This window comes from Pimephales promelas, chromosome 12, assembly GCF_988280905.1.
Source record: "Pimephales promelas chromosome 12, fPimPro1.hap1.1, whole genome shotgun sequence".
Taxonomy (NCBI): Eukaryota; Metazoa; Chordata; class Actinopteri; order Cypriniformes; family Leuciscidae; genus Pimephales; species Pimephales promelas.
In genome coordinates, this window is record NC_142780.1 from 15,076,657 (window position 1) to 15,092,648 (window position 15,992).

Genomic DNA, 15,992 nt, shown 5'->3' on the forward strand with positions numbered 1-15,992 from the left:
TGAAAATGGCGATGCCAAGAGTTTTATGGACGGATAATAGCGACCTCTTGTGGGCCCACTAAGAAGTGGCAGGGTTTAACATCAAATAAAATATTTGAATTTTAAAAAGTCCAGATTTTGGGTCTTCATTTTACAATTTTAATATACGAAATATTAAGTCAATGAAAAAGTAGCCTAATGAAGGAAAAATATAGGAAAATGCAAAGAAAAACTTTGGTTTTGGAAGGTACACAACCAAATAGGCCTATTTCTTTAATTTTATATCTTTAATGCAATTGGGTGAAAAACTCAACCAATCCGATTCAACCTTCTCTCTGATTGGAAGGTGGAAACCTGTCAATCAAATGGAAAATAGGAGGAGCTTAAGTTCTACACCGAAACCAATGGTCAGTTACAAGAAAGCTTCCTAAAGTAAAGAGCTCCGTATTATTACCTAAAGCTCGCTCAACTATCCCGAGCAGACAGGTTTAGACGCAATCCTCGATTAGTATCATTTTTACATTTTACAATTATATTAGGCCTATTATTAATGTGATTATTAATTATTCATTTTTTGGCATTAAAGTGTATTTATTATAGTCATTCGACACAATAATACTAATCCAAAACAAATCAACAAAGAATTTGCGATGATAGAACTGTAGTCCATCTAAATATAGCCTACTAATTAACACTAATATTCTATATCCATGTGGTAATTTTTGAGCCATAATGCCGTAATACCCTAATTATATATGTATATATTTTATATAGGCTATAACTATAGCCTAAACAAGTAAAATAACAATAGCCAAATAATAATAATAAAGTAGCCTATAAAACTAATAGAATTATTCCTTGGCCCTAAAAGTTCATTTTCAGTGTCTTCTAATTAGATTTACACGGATAAACCATTAATCAGTGAACTCGAGCTGTAGGTTGTTTTATAAATGCACAAAAAAAAAAGAAAAAGTTTTATAAATGAGTGGCGCATGCGCCCTCCAGTGTCCTTCGACTACATTACAACTGTGACGTCATCACAACACAAGGTATTTCCCTATCTACATCTTTTCTAAACCGAGACGCAAAAGTTTCTATATACACAATAAATCAACGTTCCTTTTTAACAAACAAAATCATCTGACAGTAAAAACTGCAACTGTTGCCAATATGAATGCAAATCATCGAAATCAAAATATAGTAGCCAAATCTAAGGGCGTTTTGCGCTACATTATCCTGTGTCAGATTAAACCCTTCCCTAAAAAAAAACGTCTGTGTGCGCAGAGAAATTCAGCCAGGTCTTGCTCTGGTCTCGGGATGCGCCTTTAAGGATTCCTCCCCCGGTTTCCTGAACTGACCTCTTCCCTTTGAAACCACTTCCTCCCCTTCTCCCAATCGGCCATGTTTAATTTGACTCATTCATGAAAAGTTATGTAAACACAACAGTAAAGCCATGATCGTGAAGGCGACATAGTAAGCGATGCTAGATTACTGACCAGCACTGTGATCTTCCGTGTGGATGCACCGCGTTGTCTGTACTGAGACTGATCATTTGCACGACCAGTAATCGCCAGCAGTGGGAATAAAAGAATAGCGCGTGAACTGCGCGTGAGGCTTCGGCAGGTGGGCACGCGCACTCATCAAATTCATACCAGTGGCGTAGAATGAACATAATCAAATACATCAAAACAACCATTCATAATATTAACCTGCTTGGTCAGTGACTGTGAAAGTTTAGCTAGTTGGAAATGATACGTCATAAATATTGTGGGGATTTGACTGGCGTATTGTAAACGTATTGTTGCCATTGTTTCATTAAGGATTTCCTTGATGTCAAGTCAAGTGCAACATCGCTTGATACATTAACAGAAAACATACATAAGTATCAAGTGGAAAATTATTTTAAAAGTCCTCCGACTTTATTGTTAAACAACAATTCTATGTATAAAGTATTTGTGATATCTGGGCCTATCAAAAACCAAATCATCGTCACGAACTAATTTCCTTAAAAAGTCTCTTTATGTCAAATTATCCTATTTTATTAGGTACATGTCTGCTAAACCTAATATAAACAGATTTTGAAAATATTATTAAATGCTGTGTTTTTATAGGACATCATGAGGAAAAAGCAGAATGTGAAAAACAGGAAAGCAGAAGAGACAACCGTTGTCCAAGAGTTTGCAGTGGAAAAAATCATCCGCAGAAGAGTCAACGATGGAAAGGTTGAATACTATCTAAAGTGGAAAGGCTTTACAGAGTAAGTGTCTGGAACAATGTTGCCTGTGTGTGTCAAAAATCTATTTAATATATCCACCAGTATATGACAGGTCTGTAGTAATTCCATCAGTGCAGAGAATACCTGGGAGCCAGAGGACAACATGGATTGTCCTGAGCTGATAGAGGAGTTTCTCAGAAACCTATCCGTCTCAGGAGAGACAGATCAAGAGGGGTGTCAATCTCTAGACCATGAGTTCCAGCCCAAGCAAGAGTTAACTGAGCTAGACGCTGATACGGTTAGTGTCTTTATATACTGCTGTGACATTCACTTTCACTCCTACAGGTATTACTCCACTACACAGTTTCAAGATAAACATTACAATTCCTGAATATCAATACATTTAATTGCAATTTATAAAATGCTAAATACTTTCCATATTATGAATAATTGTTGTGTAGAAAGCAGTGAAGTCCAATCTTGGATCTGGAGGGCCACCTTCCTGCATTTTTAGCTCCAACCCATGTATTAAACACACCTAAACCAGCTAATCAAGGTCATCAGGATTTTTGGAACAGGGTGGAGCTAATCTCAGCAGAAGGGTGGTTCTCCATGAGCAGGATTGCGCACCTTTAGTATTGAGTTTTAGTTATTTCCAAAACCTTGTCAGGCTTTATGCTCATTTAGTTCAGTGTCTGGAACCATGCAGGCTCACCAGCAGCTTCAGGAAGAACTCATTGAGAGAGGTAATGAGGAGGTTGGTGATCACAGCGCTGAGATCCCAGCAGGACAATCCAGCCACCCAGAACCCGACCGCATCATCGGCTGCACAGACCAACAAGGAGAGATGATGTTTCTCATCAAGTGGTAATCCTTCTGCTCTGGACCATTTGTGGAGATTTTTGTCATTCCACACTGCTTTGTTCATTATAAATGCAATGTAAATCACTACATTTTTTTAGATGTTGTAACGATAATCTTTAGTATTAAATTGTGCAATCAGTATGTTTCACACCACATAATTGTAAAATTGTTTAGAAATAATTAGAATAGAAGCACATTGTTGAAAATGAAAAAAAAAATGAAAATGAAAAATAGAAAAAATAAAATCTAATTCAAAAGTTAAAACAAAAAAAGTATATTATTGCAGTAATATTAAAATAATAATATGACCATACTCTTTCAGTGTTGTTTTGTATGAAATACTATAACATACTAGTTTAGGTTTTAGTGATTTTGATTTATCATTTTTTTTCCATTAGTTTTGGGGATTTACATTAAATATTAACCTAATTGAATTGACTTTTTTATTTTAGTTACTTGCTAAGTTTAAGTTTTTCTTTCAACTTTAATTTAACGTAAACCATTTTTAATCCTTTTAGTTTTAGTTAACAATAACAATACTTTTATGTTTAAAGTTAATAAAGTTAATTAAGCTCTTCTTCAACACACAAATTGAGATGAAGAAGATCTAAAACACCCTCACAGCAAAAAGATGGCGTCGTTTCCAATTCTGTTGCCGGTGATTATGTGCTTTTAATTTGCCGCGTTTGTCCATTAACACTGATCATTATTTCTTTATTTCATCGCAGGAAAAACACAGATGAGGTAGCTTTACTGTCAGCCAGGGAGGCCAGTAAAAGGTGGCCCCAGATGGTAATCCGCTTTTACGAGGATAAGCTGACCTGGCATGGTGAAGACGAGCAGTGAGAGGGAAATATGTAGCAGTGATAACTACTGTACCTCCTGGCAGCTTTACACATACACGAACACTGTGGCATAAGTTTACTGTTTGACATAGCGTGTTTTCAAAGTGTGTGAATCCACAGCCCAATGTGAAGCTCTTCCTAACACACTAACCTGTAGAAATGTGAGTGGAGTATTAGAGCGCTACTGTAGTGTACAAGTGGTTTATTAATCGAACGTTGTTGTGTCTCTTGGTCTGTTGTTTGAAAAGTTCACTTGTGATGTTCATTCTTCTGTCCTCTTTGTTACTATGATCTGAACTGTGATTTAACATAGGAGATGATGACGGATGTACAAAACCTGCTCGAGAGGAACTGTTTGTTGTGTAAATGTACTGCAAACCCCCTGGATACGCACTTACTCGAATTATACTGTGATGGATCCCGTGATCTGTGAGAGCATAAAGTGTGGCTCATGCAGGTATAAATCCTTAGATTTGCACAAAACAGATTCTGGAATGTAGCCTATACAATCACATTTTTGTGAACATCGACATACTTGTCAGCGTCACTTTCATAGCAGTAGTGTCTTTGAGGTTTTGTGTTTAAGACCTTTGTCTTGTAGTTTCACTCTTTTGGCTTCCTGTTTTCTGTAAAGATCACTGTTAACATTAATTACAGTGAGCCATCTCTATAGGTGCTTTAAATAAACACAAAATTACCTCAGAAGTGTTGTGATCATTCTTATAAACCTGTTAATTTGCAGTACTCTGTAAAAAGGTGTTTAAAAAATCTAATAATCTTTGCTACATTATAGGAGACATGGATTAAGCAGTGTTTTCTTACCAGTTTGTGCTTTTGAATATCAAAATGCTCAATTCAGTTTGAAAATAACCAGTCTGTAATATCAAGAGGTTTGAAAACCTTTTTGCCAAACCTGCCAATGGCCGGAGACTTTTTATATTATTTTATCGGCCATAAATACTTTTTACCAGCTATGAAACACAATAATCCACATTAAACTTACAGACGTTATTCTGTCAAGAGCAGTGAGCGATTGTTTCCTTGTCTTTTGTTGTTTGATTAACATTAAAAACACAGACAGCATCAGGAATATTAGGCTGCTGTCACTTTAAGAGCTAATGCATTGGTCCAATATACTGTTACACATGCTTTTTTCTCTCAATGGTTTCTTAAAGGTGTAGTTCACTTAAAAAAAACTTTTGCTGATAATTTACTCACCCCCATGTCATCCAAGATATCCATGTCATTCTTTCTTCAGTCGAAAAGAAATTAAGGTTTTTGATGAAAACACTCCAGGATTTTTCTCCATATAATGGACTTCAATGGGAACCAAACGGTTCAAGGTCCAAAAGACAGTTTCAGTGCAAACTGTTGAAAGGGCTTTAAACGATTCCAGACGATGAATAAGGGTCTTATCAAGCGAAACGATCGCTCATTTAAAAATAAATATCAAAGTTTAAGTTTTATAAGCTCAAATGGTCGCCTTGCTCTGTTCTGTGATGCGCGTTCGTGACTCTCCTGTTCGAACTCGTTTATCAAAATGAACGAATCATTTTTTGTGTCATTTGGTTCATTCAACGAACGAAATGAACGAGTTGACTCGGGAAAAGATTCATTCATTTTACATGGATAAACCATTAATCAGTGAACTTGAGCTGTTCATGAACGAGTTTGAACAGGAGAGTCACGAACGTGCATCACAGAAAAGAGCAAGGCGACCATTTGAGCTTATAAAACTTAAACTTTGTTATTTTTTTATTAAATGAGCGATCGTTTTGCTTGATAAGACCCTTATTCATCGTCTGTAATCGTTTAAAGCCCTTTCAACAGTTTGCACTGAAACTGTCTTTTGGACTTTGAACCGTTTGGTTCCCATTGAAGTCCATTATATGGAGAAAAATCTTGGAATGTTTTCATCAAAAACCTTAATTTCTTTTCGACTGAAGAAAGAATGACATGGATATATTGGATGACATGGGGGTGAGTAAATTATCAGCAAAAGTTTTTCTTTTTAAAAGTGAACTACTCCTTTAAGACATAACTGACTCTGTTATGTTTACAAGGATACTTGCCTAGACGAGCATTTTGACTTGAATATGTCTGTTCAAGCGCAAGACGCGAAAGAGAACTCAATTAATTATTTGCCGTACATGCTAGATGTTTACATACAGAAAACTTTACTCACAACACATAAGTAACAAATTCATTTCCCTGTCTCGTCTTCTGACACTTGAATTATATATGAAGAGTTCAGATGCAAAAGCCTCTAAATGCCATTTAAAAATTGTCTTCTTTAATGATGATTTTTTATCAAACTTGTATATTTAAGTTCAGTAATTTCACTTAAATAATTAACATTGCCATTTAAGTGAAATTACTGAACTTAAATATACAAGTTTGATAAAAATCATCATTAAAGAAGAAAATTTCAAATGGCATTTAGAGGCTTTTGCATCTGAACTCTTTAAGATTTAAGCAAGGTTTAAATATTGGTGACAGACATGTTCTGTTAATGAATTAATATTAGCATTTCTAGAACTACTGGGGATATTCTGTTTCATATCCTCTGCAACACAAAATTTTACTCGCAAATGGCGCTTGACGAGTGTTACTTCAGGCCCTGGCTACAAGTCAACTGTCCTTGAATAACAGTCTAAGTACTGCTAGTTGTTTCAAACATGCAGGTGTTATGATTATGGTACCATTTTTTCCAGCTGCTTTTTCCTGCTCCTTTTATTTTTAATGACGCTGCTAGTCTGCTATGTCTCTGGTGGCTGGTAAAAATGAAGCACCGCTGTCAGTCAGAGACACAAAATGAGCTCTGATGTTTTTCCCTAGTCTATACAGTCCCCATGAATCAGCCCCAGTTGGTCAACAAGACCAATGTCTCATGAAAATACTTCCTTCTTTATTCTTCCCATTTTTAAACCTCAGAGTACTCTCTATGTGTTCCTGTCCAATGTGAGTTCGTGAGCGTATGTGCGAGGTCTTTTTTTCACGTTTGGACGTATGCAGGAATTCACTGGAGTGTGGGTGAGGGACCCTCGCATCCAGAAGGAAGATTTCTGGCATGCCTACATGGATTATGAAATCTGTATACATGTAAGTGCAATAGAACGTATATCAAAATAGTCAAACAAGAGGGCAGAAACTCCCTGATCGTTCTCTGTATTTTATATTCACTTAGACAAACAGTTTGGCCTTCACTAAGAAGTGTTCCTGTGTGCGGCGGAGATACAGCGAGTTTGTGTGGCTAAGAAAGAAGCTGCAGGAAAATGCCATGCTCATGTATGTAAACACTGCATCATATTCCAGTTATTTACTTTGTTTAGTAATTGCACACTGATGGTTATAGGTTTGTAATGGGTCAATGAGTCCATGATAAAAGAAAACTTTTTTAAAAAAAAGTTTCTAAATTTGTATTCATGTTGGTTTCTCAAGGTTTTATGCCATTTTCAAGAAAGACGAAATCTGACACATATAAACTGCCTGGCCAAAAAGTTGCTGTTTAGATTTAAATAGGCAAATGCTTAAAAGTATATGATTGGATCATAATTGCAGTGATTATTATGTTTCTAGCATATGTTTGGCAACCGTTCTTCTAGCCCTAATTGATGCAGTATGTAGGAAGACACATAATGGATATATTCCAGATTGACAATGTCAAGATTCATCAGGCTCAAATTGTGAAAGAATGAAGAAACATTTTCACATTTGAATCACCTCTGAGTCATTGGGATGTGCTGAAGAAGAATTTACAGAGTGCTGGACAGAGTACAAGATCTTGACCAAAAATGTATGCACCTCTTGATGGAAATAAATGTTGTGATGTTATTGTTATTTTTGGTTGGGCAGTGTATTTGTATTCATGTTTGTTTCTTTAAGTTTTATATAATTTTCAAGAAAAACTAAAAATCAAATTATATATTTGTCACATTTTTCCTTACTCCTGGAATATATGGGATTGTGAGTGTACACAAGTGTATGAAAGTCATTGCAGTATGTGAGACTTACATTTTTAATCTATTTTTAAAATAAATAAATGAGCGTTACTTCATTGACCTAATATACATCTCAATTAATTCAAATATAATTTAGGTAATTTATTATTATTATTTACAAATTACTAATTGTTGCTAATTACAAGGATTGTTTTAGTGTAATGTATATATTTTATTGTCTATCAATATTTTGAATGAGCTTACATATTTTCAGTAGTTCAAGTTTAAATAATTTTGTTGTAATTTTAGTACTTTAACTCAAACTTAGGCAATTTCAGTTAGTTGCCAAGAGATTATATTTATTTTGAGTGCATTTTTTTAAGTTTTTTGTTTTATTTATCTAATATTTTACTTCATTTAACAAAATAAAAATAGTTTTGGTTAACAAAAACAATACTGATAATTCCCATAATTAGGTAGCTATGTTGATGCAGACATATTCAAGTTTTCTTTCTGTGTGACGCATGTAAACTGAATCTTTGTGGTTGTCTATAAATTGCAGAACACATCTACCCAAACTTCCTCCAAAAAACCCGTTCTTCAGTCTCAACAATGCCAGAGAAATTGGAGTCCGTATGCAGGGACTCCGAAAATTTCTAGAAGTGTAAGTATCAGAATAGCCCTAAAGACTATGTTAAATTAAATTAAACATAAACCATGACTAAAAGCATGCATTTAGCTTAAGAACATGTGACATATCTCAGGTACTGTATATCTCGACTCATAGAAAATGCAGCAAATGTAATGGTTATATGCTTACATCCTCCAGCGTGGTACACAGTCCGGTTTTGCTGTCGGACAGTTGCTTGCACCTCTTCCTACAGTCCCAACTGAGTGTGAAACAAATGGAGGCCTGTGCTGAAGGCAGGAGTCGCTACACAGTGTCTGAGGCCATTCACAGTTTTGGCTCAGGAAACAAACGCTTTGATTCTCAATCTGAGGAGGAGAACATGGAAGAGGAGGAAGATATGCACTGACAATCTGAGTGATCTTTTTTTTTTCCTTGCCAATAAAATGGAGCAAATTAACTAAATTTACAAAGGCATTGCTGAAGTGCAACTCATGCTTGAAGAGGAACAATGAAACATGAAACAAGTTACTGTCATTCATTGTTGAGTAAAACAACAAAATACAACTTTTTCTCGGTAGCACTGAAAATCTGTATTGAAGAAGATAACCTAATAAATTACATTATTTAATCCACAGTTGCGCACACATTAATGTCTTGCTTGGCAATCAAATTAATGTATAAAAGCATAATGTGGCCAGTGCGGAAGACAGTTTGTTGTTAAAACTACAGATGTGTGTGTTGAGAGGTTTACGAGAGGGAATTTATGTTTGCGTGTGATTGTGAAGTCCCTTAAACGCAATAACCACATCCTAATAAGCAAATACAGAGCATTAGGACATTATGTGATTTAAACCCAACCTCACGGAGCTAAATCCCAATAATAATCTCTACTCAAACAATTTTACTACCATAGTTAGCTATAAAAGATCACTGTCTGGATGTCATACAAATTGTGCCTTCTCATAAATATTTAACAGTCGTGTGAGGCCATACTTGACCAGCAGATGGCGCCGCTGCTCTTCTGTCTTTCCATAACCGTCGGTCTCATCCCTGCAAAGCCCATCAATGTTTAATCAAACGAGTAAAAGCCCTCAAAGAAAGCAGTATTTCCCATTTTCAAATTATCCACTGCTCTCACAGTCGTTGACTGGTAGGCCTACATCAAATCATCAAGACATTATGGAACAGGAGAATAAAGGAATTATATTGCCAAAAGCAAAACAGTTCAAAATAAGACCATCAAAAAGGCCTGCAAGCAATATTCAATAAACTGAAATCATCAAGGGAAAAAATATATTTAATGAGGGGTGAAGAGTTGGTTCGGTTTGGGGCCAGGGCTGTATTTTTTTTGTTTGTTTTAATTTAGTTATAGGCTTCCCACGGACGTACGTACTTCATCAACAATGGATACAATTTATGTTTGATTATGTTCCTGAAAATGATGATCGTAATTTAGCTCTCTGTGCTGCGCATTTTACGGAAGACAGCTTCCAGAATCTCCACGAATTCAATGCCGGATTCAACAAGAAACTGTTACTAAAACATGAAGCAGTTCCGACTTTAAAACCAGAGGCAGCAGTTGTTGGGCCACAACCTGTAAGTAGGCTAAGACTTCAGCATTTTAAATGTATTTGCATGTATAATTCCAGACGTAGCCTTGTGTTTTATTTTTTTCAAATGCCAGCGCTGGCTTTATAGCCACTTGGCTACTAGTTATGCTATTTTGTGTCTATGACAAACGCATACAAACATGGACCTGAATTTTGTATAGGGACTAATGTTGTAAATGTATTTTTCATATGTTTTATGACGTTATTTTCGATTTGATCAAGAACGTAAACTTGCCAGCGCTGTTTGAGTATAACATAGTAGCCAGTCAGTTGCTATTGTTGCCAGTCAGATGCTATTGTATAAAACAAACGTGCATAAAGTTAAAAAATGTAGCAAATTATCATTCAGAAACGTTTAGTAAAAGCCGTATGTGGTGAGGTTCTGCTTGACTCTCTTCATTGCGGCTTTATCGGTCTGATTATGCCTCAAACTGATACTGCAGTTCTACACATATTTACTTCTGGACCAGAGCTCATGACATGCACGTTTTGCTTGTAAAGGTAATGGGCGTTAACCTTCCAGACAATATGAGCAACAGTTTAGCCAATTACAACACACTGGGCCAAACTAACCAATCTGAGCCCACTACGTGTTTCTGAGGGAGTGGTTTCATAGAATCAGGAAGTCAACCCCTCGTTAGAGGACAGAGGAGAGCGCGGCTGACAATAAAGGTGAAGTTTATGAAAAATAAGACTTTTAAAAAAATAAAAAAAATCATTAGTAACACATATAAAAATAATAAATCATTAGTAACACATATAAAAAATAATAAATTTAAAAATAATCATTAGTAACACATTAATTCAGTAGTATCTGTGCATTAGTTAAGCATGCTTATTAGTGCACCCGGATTGTAAAGTGTTACCGAGCATTCAATGCATTCTTATTTCTTACCGATGCACCACAGTGGTCACTTATTCCCAACTAGCAACAGTTACAATCCAAGCTATCAAGTCTACATTACAATACCAATGTTGTAAGAGTTTATCATTTATTGTTGTTGTGTATATATTAATTCATTGTTATTACTATTCTATTTAAATATATTTATATGAAATAAATGTGATATTGACAAACACTTTCAGAGACTGTCTTACCCATTCAAGTAGGACATGTACTGAAAATAGCTGAAAAAGGGCATTACGTTGGCTGTAGAGTATCTTTGTATCTCAGATGTTTTACCAATTTTACAGGACTTTTAAAATAATTTATTATCAAATTATTATTTATTATTTGGTCTTATTTTCTAGGAAGATCTGGAAAAAACTAATGAAGGGAGTTTGAGGTGGTTTCCCTGTTTGGAAACAATAATTTTTGCAATTTCGTTGGTGATGCTATAGTTGCACAGAAATCACACACTTCAGCTTTAAGAGACTTCGTGGAATTTTCACTAAAAGGAGATTCCATTCCCCCCTCTCTTCCTGCCTTGCATGTACCTTTCAAACAGGCAAAGGTTCATATGTGAAGACTCGCCCAACAGGTTGAAATGTTCCTCTAATCGCCTGCCCCCTGAACATCACTCGCCACGGCTCCCTAAAGAACCTTGACTGCCAGCTGCTGCTGTCTCTCTAACGATGGAGACCGTCTTAATAGACTCTGCACACCCTCAGCTGCCTGATAGCAGTGCTGGCAGCACCGGGCCTGAGACTCCCACTGGACGCACAAATACCAGTAAAAGAAACTGGAGGTGTGTATGCGTCAAACAGACAAGCCGCTTCTACGGTTGCATGAGGGCAATACCACGTTGACAGGCAGAGTCCCAGTGCAGGCTGCTGTGTTGGTTAATGTCAGCGGCCTGTCATCCTGTCCACCTTCCAAGATGACGTGCTTGGCCCTTGCTGTGACATCTTCATTAGGTGTATTATTTATTCAGCAGGCCAGTCAGAACAACTGAAAGGTGACATTTGTATTATACTGTACCATCTAAAGCATCTGTTTTTCTGTGAGCTCCTTCAGCTGTTTAATCCAGTTGTGAATCATACTTCTACACAAGATAATAACCAAAAAAATGCAAATGAGTCATCTAAAAATATATTTTATTTGAGAAACAAAGTGATTTCATTCATCTCATAATTTATTGCTGATTTGAATATGTTATTAAAATGTAATTCTGGCAAGCAGCTTTTTGAGATTTGGGTTTTTCCTCATTTAATTATGCATGAGGTGTACTTGCATGAATGAAAATAGCTGATTGCATTTTCATGATGGCTGCCATTTGTACTCATTTGCCTCTTCCCTTGTAAAGATCGCTAAATTGCTTTTAATTTGCACTTGTAGTGTACTAAAATAAACTTAAAAGTATATTTTTTAAAACAAAATGCTTGCAGATGATATACTATCAGCAAAATATAAGTCCACTTAAGTATATTTAAAGAGAATAGGCTACTTTCTTAACACAATTAAGTACACTCAAAGACTTTAGATATAGAAGATGGTGCAATCATGTGAATGGGAGAAAGTGCAATGTGCAATATGGTGGAATAAGTCCTGCCTTCTAAATAAAAGAGCAAATGACCAATTGGTAAAGTCGATGAGTCACTGCAGCTACCATTAGAAGCTCCAGATCAAAGCCACTTGAAGGCAAGGTTGGCAAAAAAGCTTGATTGGTTATCAAGGCACACGTGATCCATGTTGGCATTACGCTTTCTCCAACAGTAGAGCCACGGACCCTCGTAACTCTCATTAATAAGACCATCTCTGTCCAGATGCTTTAGAAACAATCAGTGTTCTCACAGCACATGCTGTAACGCTAAATCCAAGGAAGGCGAAGATGAAGTGAATATAACACAACGTTTATTTAAACAACTCAAAACTAAGCAGCCAACATGTAAGACAGCTTTTGAAAAAGGAACAAAACCGGACAAATTAAGAATGCATGAGGAGGAACTTAAATACACAGTGATGATGAAAAAATATAACAAACAGCTGTGATGATAATCAGTGTCCATTGAAACTAATGTGTGGTGGAAAACAAAGACAAAGAAACAAAAGTGACTAATAAAGAAACAAACTAAAAGTCCATGGACTGAACATAACGGTGACAGAGTGCCCCCCTCCGAGGAAGCGGCTTTGGAGAAGGAGGAAGAAGAGTTGGCAAAGGGATGAAAACAAGAGGAGGCAAAGGGCTGTTGAGGGTTGGTGGCGACAGAGTGGCAACCTCCGAACGATGACGAGATGGAAATGGCCTGATGGCACTGACAGAGAGCTTTCCAGTGCCGACAGCCCGCGGCAATGTCGAGGGAAGGAGGAGCCAAGATGGTGTTGTGGTGGCTGATGTCATCTAGAGGACGACCGACGGAGACTAGGTGTAGAATTTGAAGGCGCGGATAGGGGTCGATGGAGCCGAGTGATGGCGCTGGTTCAGGAGACCTTCGGCACAGCTGCTGCGACAAGCGTTGGATGCGGAGCCAGAGTACCCAAGGACTGGGGCGATGCCGCCCGGTGTGACCGAGGACAGAGGTGAAGCCAAAGGGAAGGAGGAAACCGCTGTAGCCGCAGGGGCGGAGGGATGGGCCTGTATAGCTGTGGCGGAAGTAGAGTGATGACTGACCAAAGGGTGGTACAAGGGCACCCGGTGCAGCCGAAGGTGGGAGGAGCCAACCCAGATAGCAAACTGACATTGAATCAACGTGGAAACATGACATCGAAACAACGTTGATCTGACATTGTTTTGCTCATCGAATTAACGTTGAACCAACGTCAGACGTGTCATTCTTTCAAAACTAACGGAAAATCAACTTGAAATCAACGTTGTTTCAACGTTATGAAAGCAAACCAATTTTCGATTTTCATTTAGCTTTGAAGAATGCCACGTCTGACGTTGGTTCAACGTTAATTCGATGAGCAAAACAATGCCAGATGAACGTTCTTTCGATGTCATGAGAGACGTCGTTTCCACGTTGATTCAATGTCAGTTTGCTGTCTGGGAAGGCAGAGCAGACAGATCGACGGGTCGAGATGGAACGAAGGAAAAAGAGGCCAGAGGCTTGGTTGCCAAAAAAGTATGAAAATGATAAGTATGACAACAGTCCATGCAGGTCAATGAAACTAATAGATCACAGTGCTTAAACAGTGGTGTTTCACAACAAACTGATTCCGGTAAAAAACAGGTTGAAGAAATGGTAATTTGCCCCAATCCAGAACAGTGATTTCAGGGTCTCGTCGCCATAAGAGGAGTTGACTGCGAGAAAAAAGTGAATTTTGGGGCGTAATTCATTTCTGGTCTGGTATTCTATAAAGAAAAATCCAAACAGACGAAGATGAACCGAATATAACACAAGTTTTTTTTTTTTTTAAACAACTCTAAACTAGACAGTCAACACGCAAGACAGCGTGTGAAACAAACAATACTGGACAAATTAAGAATGCAAAAAAAGGAACTGGATAGTTTATCCAAAAACCCTGAAGCCATCCTAGTTGTATATGACATTCTTCTTTCAGACGAATACAATCGCAGTTATATTAAAAAATGTCCTGGCTCTTCTAAGCTTTATAATGAGAGTGAATGGGTATATTTTTTGGGAAGTCCATCAAAGCTCATCCATCCATGATAAAAGTGCTCCACACGGCTCTGAGGGGTTATTAAAGGGGTCATTAACTGGCTTTTAAAATGTTATTATATTGTTGTCTGAGGTCAATTTATGATGTTCGCTTGGTTTTTGCAGTCAAAAACATCAAAATGAATAAGTAATAGGCTATTTTGTACCCAAGTTGTGAGCCTTCCTGAAAAACGGTCGGTTTTTATGGGTGTGTCGCACTGAAGACTTGGAAATAAACGCCCAGTGCTGTGAGTGGATTACAGTTTTGCATATTATAATGAGTTTAACTCACCCGTCGGTGTACATGGGGGAAAACGTCCAATGTTGTCAAATGGCAACCGCATTCGCCCATACATGTTCAACCAAGAGTCCGTGTGTTGCACAATTCCTGTCAGATCCAATATAGGTGACACAGCACGTTCTTTACTTTTAATCTTCTGCAAATCCAGTCTTGTTTACAAAACAATCCTCAGTGAAATGAAGCGAACAGATGACGATGTTTTACCCTCATCAGCTGGAGTGGAACGTCATTAAAAATAAAGTTTATCCATGCAGTCCTATAGGAATCCAGAGGAAGCTTATGCAGAGACTGTCTTCCACAACCAGGCACTGCACGATATATTCTGTATTGCTCGGTAGCTCGCTCCGGTTTGTCATCACGAGGTAGGCATGTATGTTAGGCTACTTAGCTATGCGTGTAATGCGCGTATCGGTGGGCGGGGCTAAACCTGTTGAAATGGGTGTTGATCTTCTTCTGCGGCGGTGGTGTTTTAACCCCTTCGACGTCATAGTTCCACACTTTTAAAAACGAGTCGTTTTCAGAGGCTGGTGTCAATAAAAGCTTTTATTGGACTAACAAGGACGTTTTCAGTTCTGAAACTTACAGGATATTCTTATAATATCATGACCTCTTAGATGTCAAAAGCTCAAGGAAAATTTGATTTCTCAGTTCATCACCCCTTTAAAGGCCTTCTGAAGTGAAGTGATGCATTTGTGTAAGAAAAATATCTATATTTAAAACTTTATCGACTAAAATAACTATCTTCCGGCAGACGGCCAGAAGAGTAACCCTTGAACTTGACCCACAATGTAATGACGAATGGGGTTACCCACCCTTGTTTGTTTGAACCGCGAGAGGCATCAAAGCTTATGCTACTCCTACATCCTACGTCATACATTGTCAAGTGTTACTCTTTTGACGTAAGTCGACTTGCTTACAGCCGTCTGCCGGAAGCTAGTTATTTTAGTCGATTTTTGTTATTTTGCTGCTGTCCTTAACTTTTGGCGCTCTAGTGGTTAATAAACAGAACTGCATGCGTCTTGCGGAAGAACATTGTAGCCAGAGCTACTTCTCTCTGTTTATGTCTA

General features: G+C 37.4%; 2 protein-coding genes across 3 annotated transcripts; both read left to right on the plus strand.

The window, feature by feature from the left end:
- Positions 1-1,376: 1,376 nt before the first annotated feature.
- Positions 1,377-4,608, plus strand: cbx3b (chromobox 3b). 2 transcript variants are annotated; one of them, XM_039694531.2, is made up of 5 exons: positions 1,377-1,602; positions 2,091-2,236; positions 2,315-2,492; positions 2,904-3,061; positions 3,787-4,608. In XM_039694531.2, the coding sequence occupies exons 2-5, from the start codon at positions 2,097-2,099 to the stop codon at positions 3,902-3,904; spliced, it is 594 nt and encodes a 197-aa protein (XP_039550465.2). In that variant the 5' UTR covers positions 1,377-1,602; positions 2,091-2,096; the 3' UTR covers positions 3,905-4,608. The 2 variants fall into 2 exon arrangements, with proteins under 2 accessions (XP_039550465.2, XP_039550466.2); XM_039694532.2 differs by having other exon boundaries at positions 1,410-1,602; positions 2,327-2,492.
- A 2,237-nt stretch (positions 4,609-6,845) lies between these two features.
- On the plus strand, positions 6,846-9,109 carry snx10b (sorting nexin 10b). Its single transcript, XM_039694534.2, has 4 exons — positions 6,846-7,005; positions 7,091-7,191; positions 8,407-8,508; positions 8,674-9,109. The coding sequence occupies exons 1-4, from the start codon at positions 6,913-6,915 to the stop codon at positions 8,879-8,881; spliced, it is 504 nt and encodes a 167-aa protein (XP_039550468.2). The 5' UTR covers positions 6,846-6,912; the 3' UTR covers positions 8,882-9,109.
- Positions 9,110-15,992: the final 6,883 nt, after the last annotated feature.

Excerpts from the sequence above, each read along its gene's own strand:
- snx10b (XM_039694534.2), top strand. The coding sequence starts at position 6,913 with ATGCAGGAATTCACTGGAGTGTGGGTGAGGGACCCTCGCATCCAGAAG. Across the intron at positions 7,006-7,090 it reads ATTATGAAATCTGTATACAT|ACAAACAGTTTGGCCTTCAC; the intron begins GTAAGTGCAATA and ends ATATTCACTTAG. Across the intron at positions 7,192-8,406 it reads CAGGAAAATGCCATGCTCAT|AACACATCTACCCAAACTTC; the intron begins GTATGTAAACAC and ends TATAAATTGCAG.
- cbx3b (XM_039694531.2), top strand. The coding sequence starts at position 2,097 with ATGAGGAAAAAGCAGAATGTGAAAAACAGGAAAGCAGAAGAGACAACC. Across the intron at positions 2,237-2,314 it reads AAGTGGAAAGGCTTTACAGA|TAATTCCATCAGTGCAGAGA; the intron begins GTAAGTGTCTGG and ends ACAGGTCTGTAG. Across the intron at positions 3,062-3,786 it reads ATGATGTTTCTCATCAAGTG|GAAAAACACAGATGAGGTAG; the intron begins GTAATCCTTCTG and ends ATTTCATCGCAG.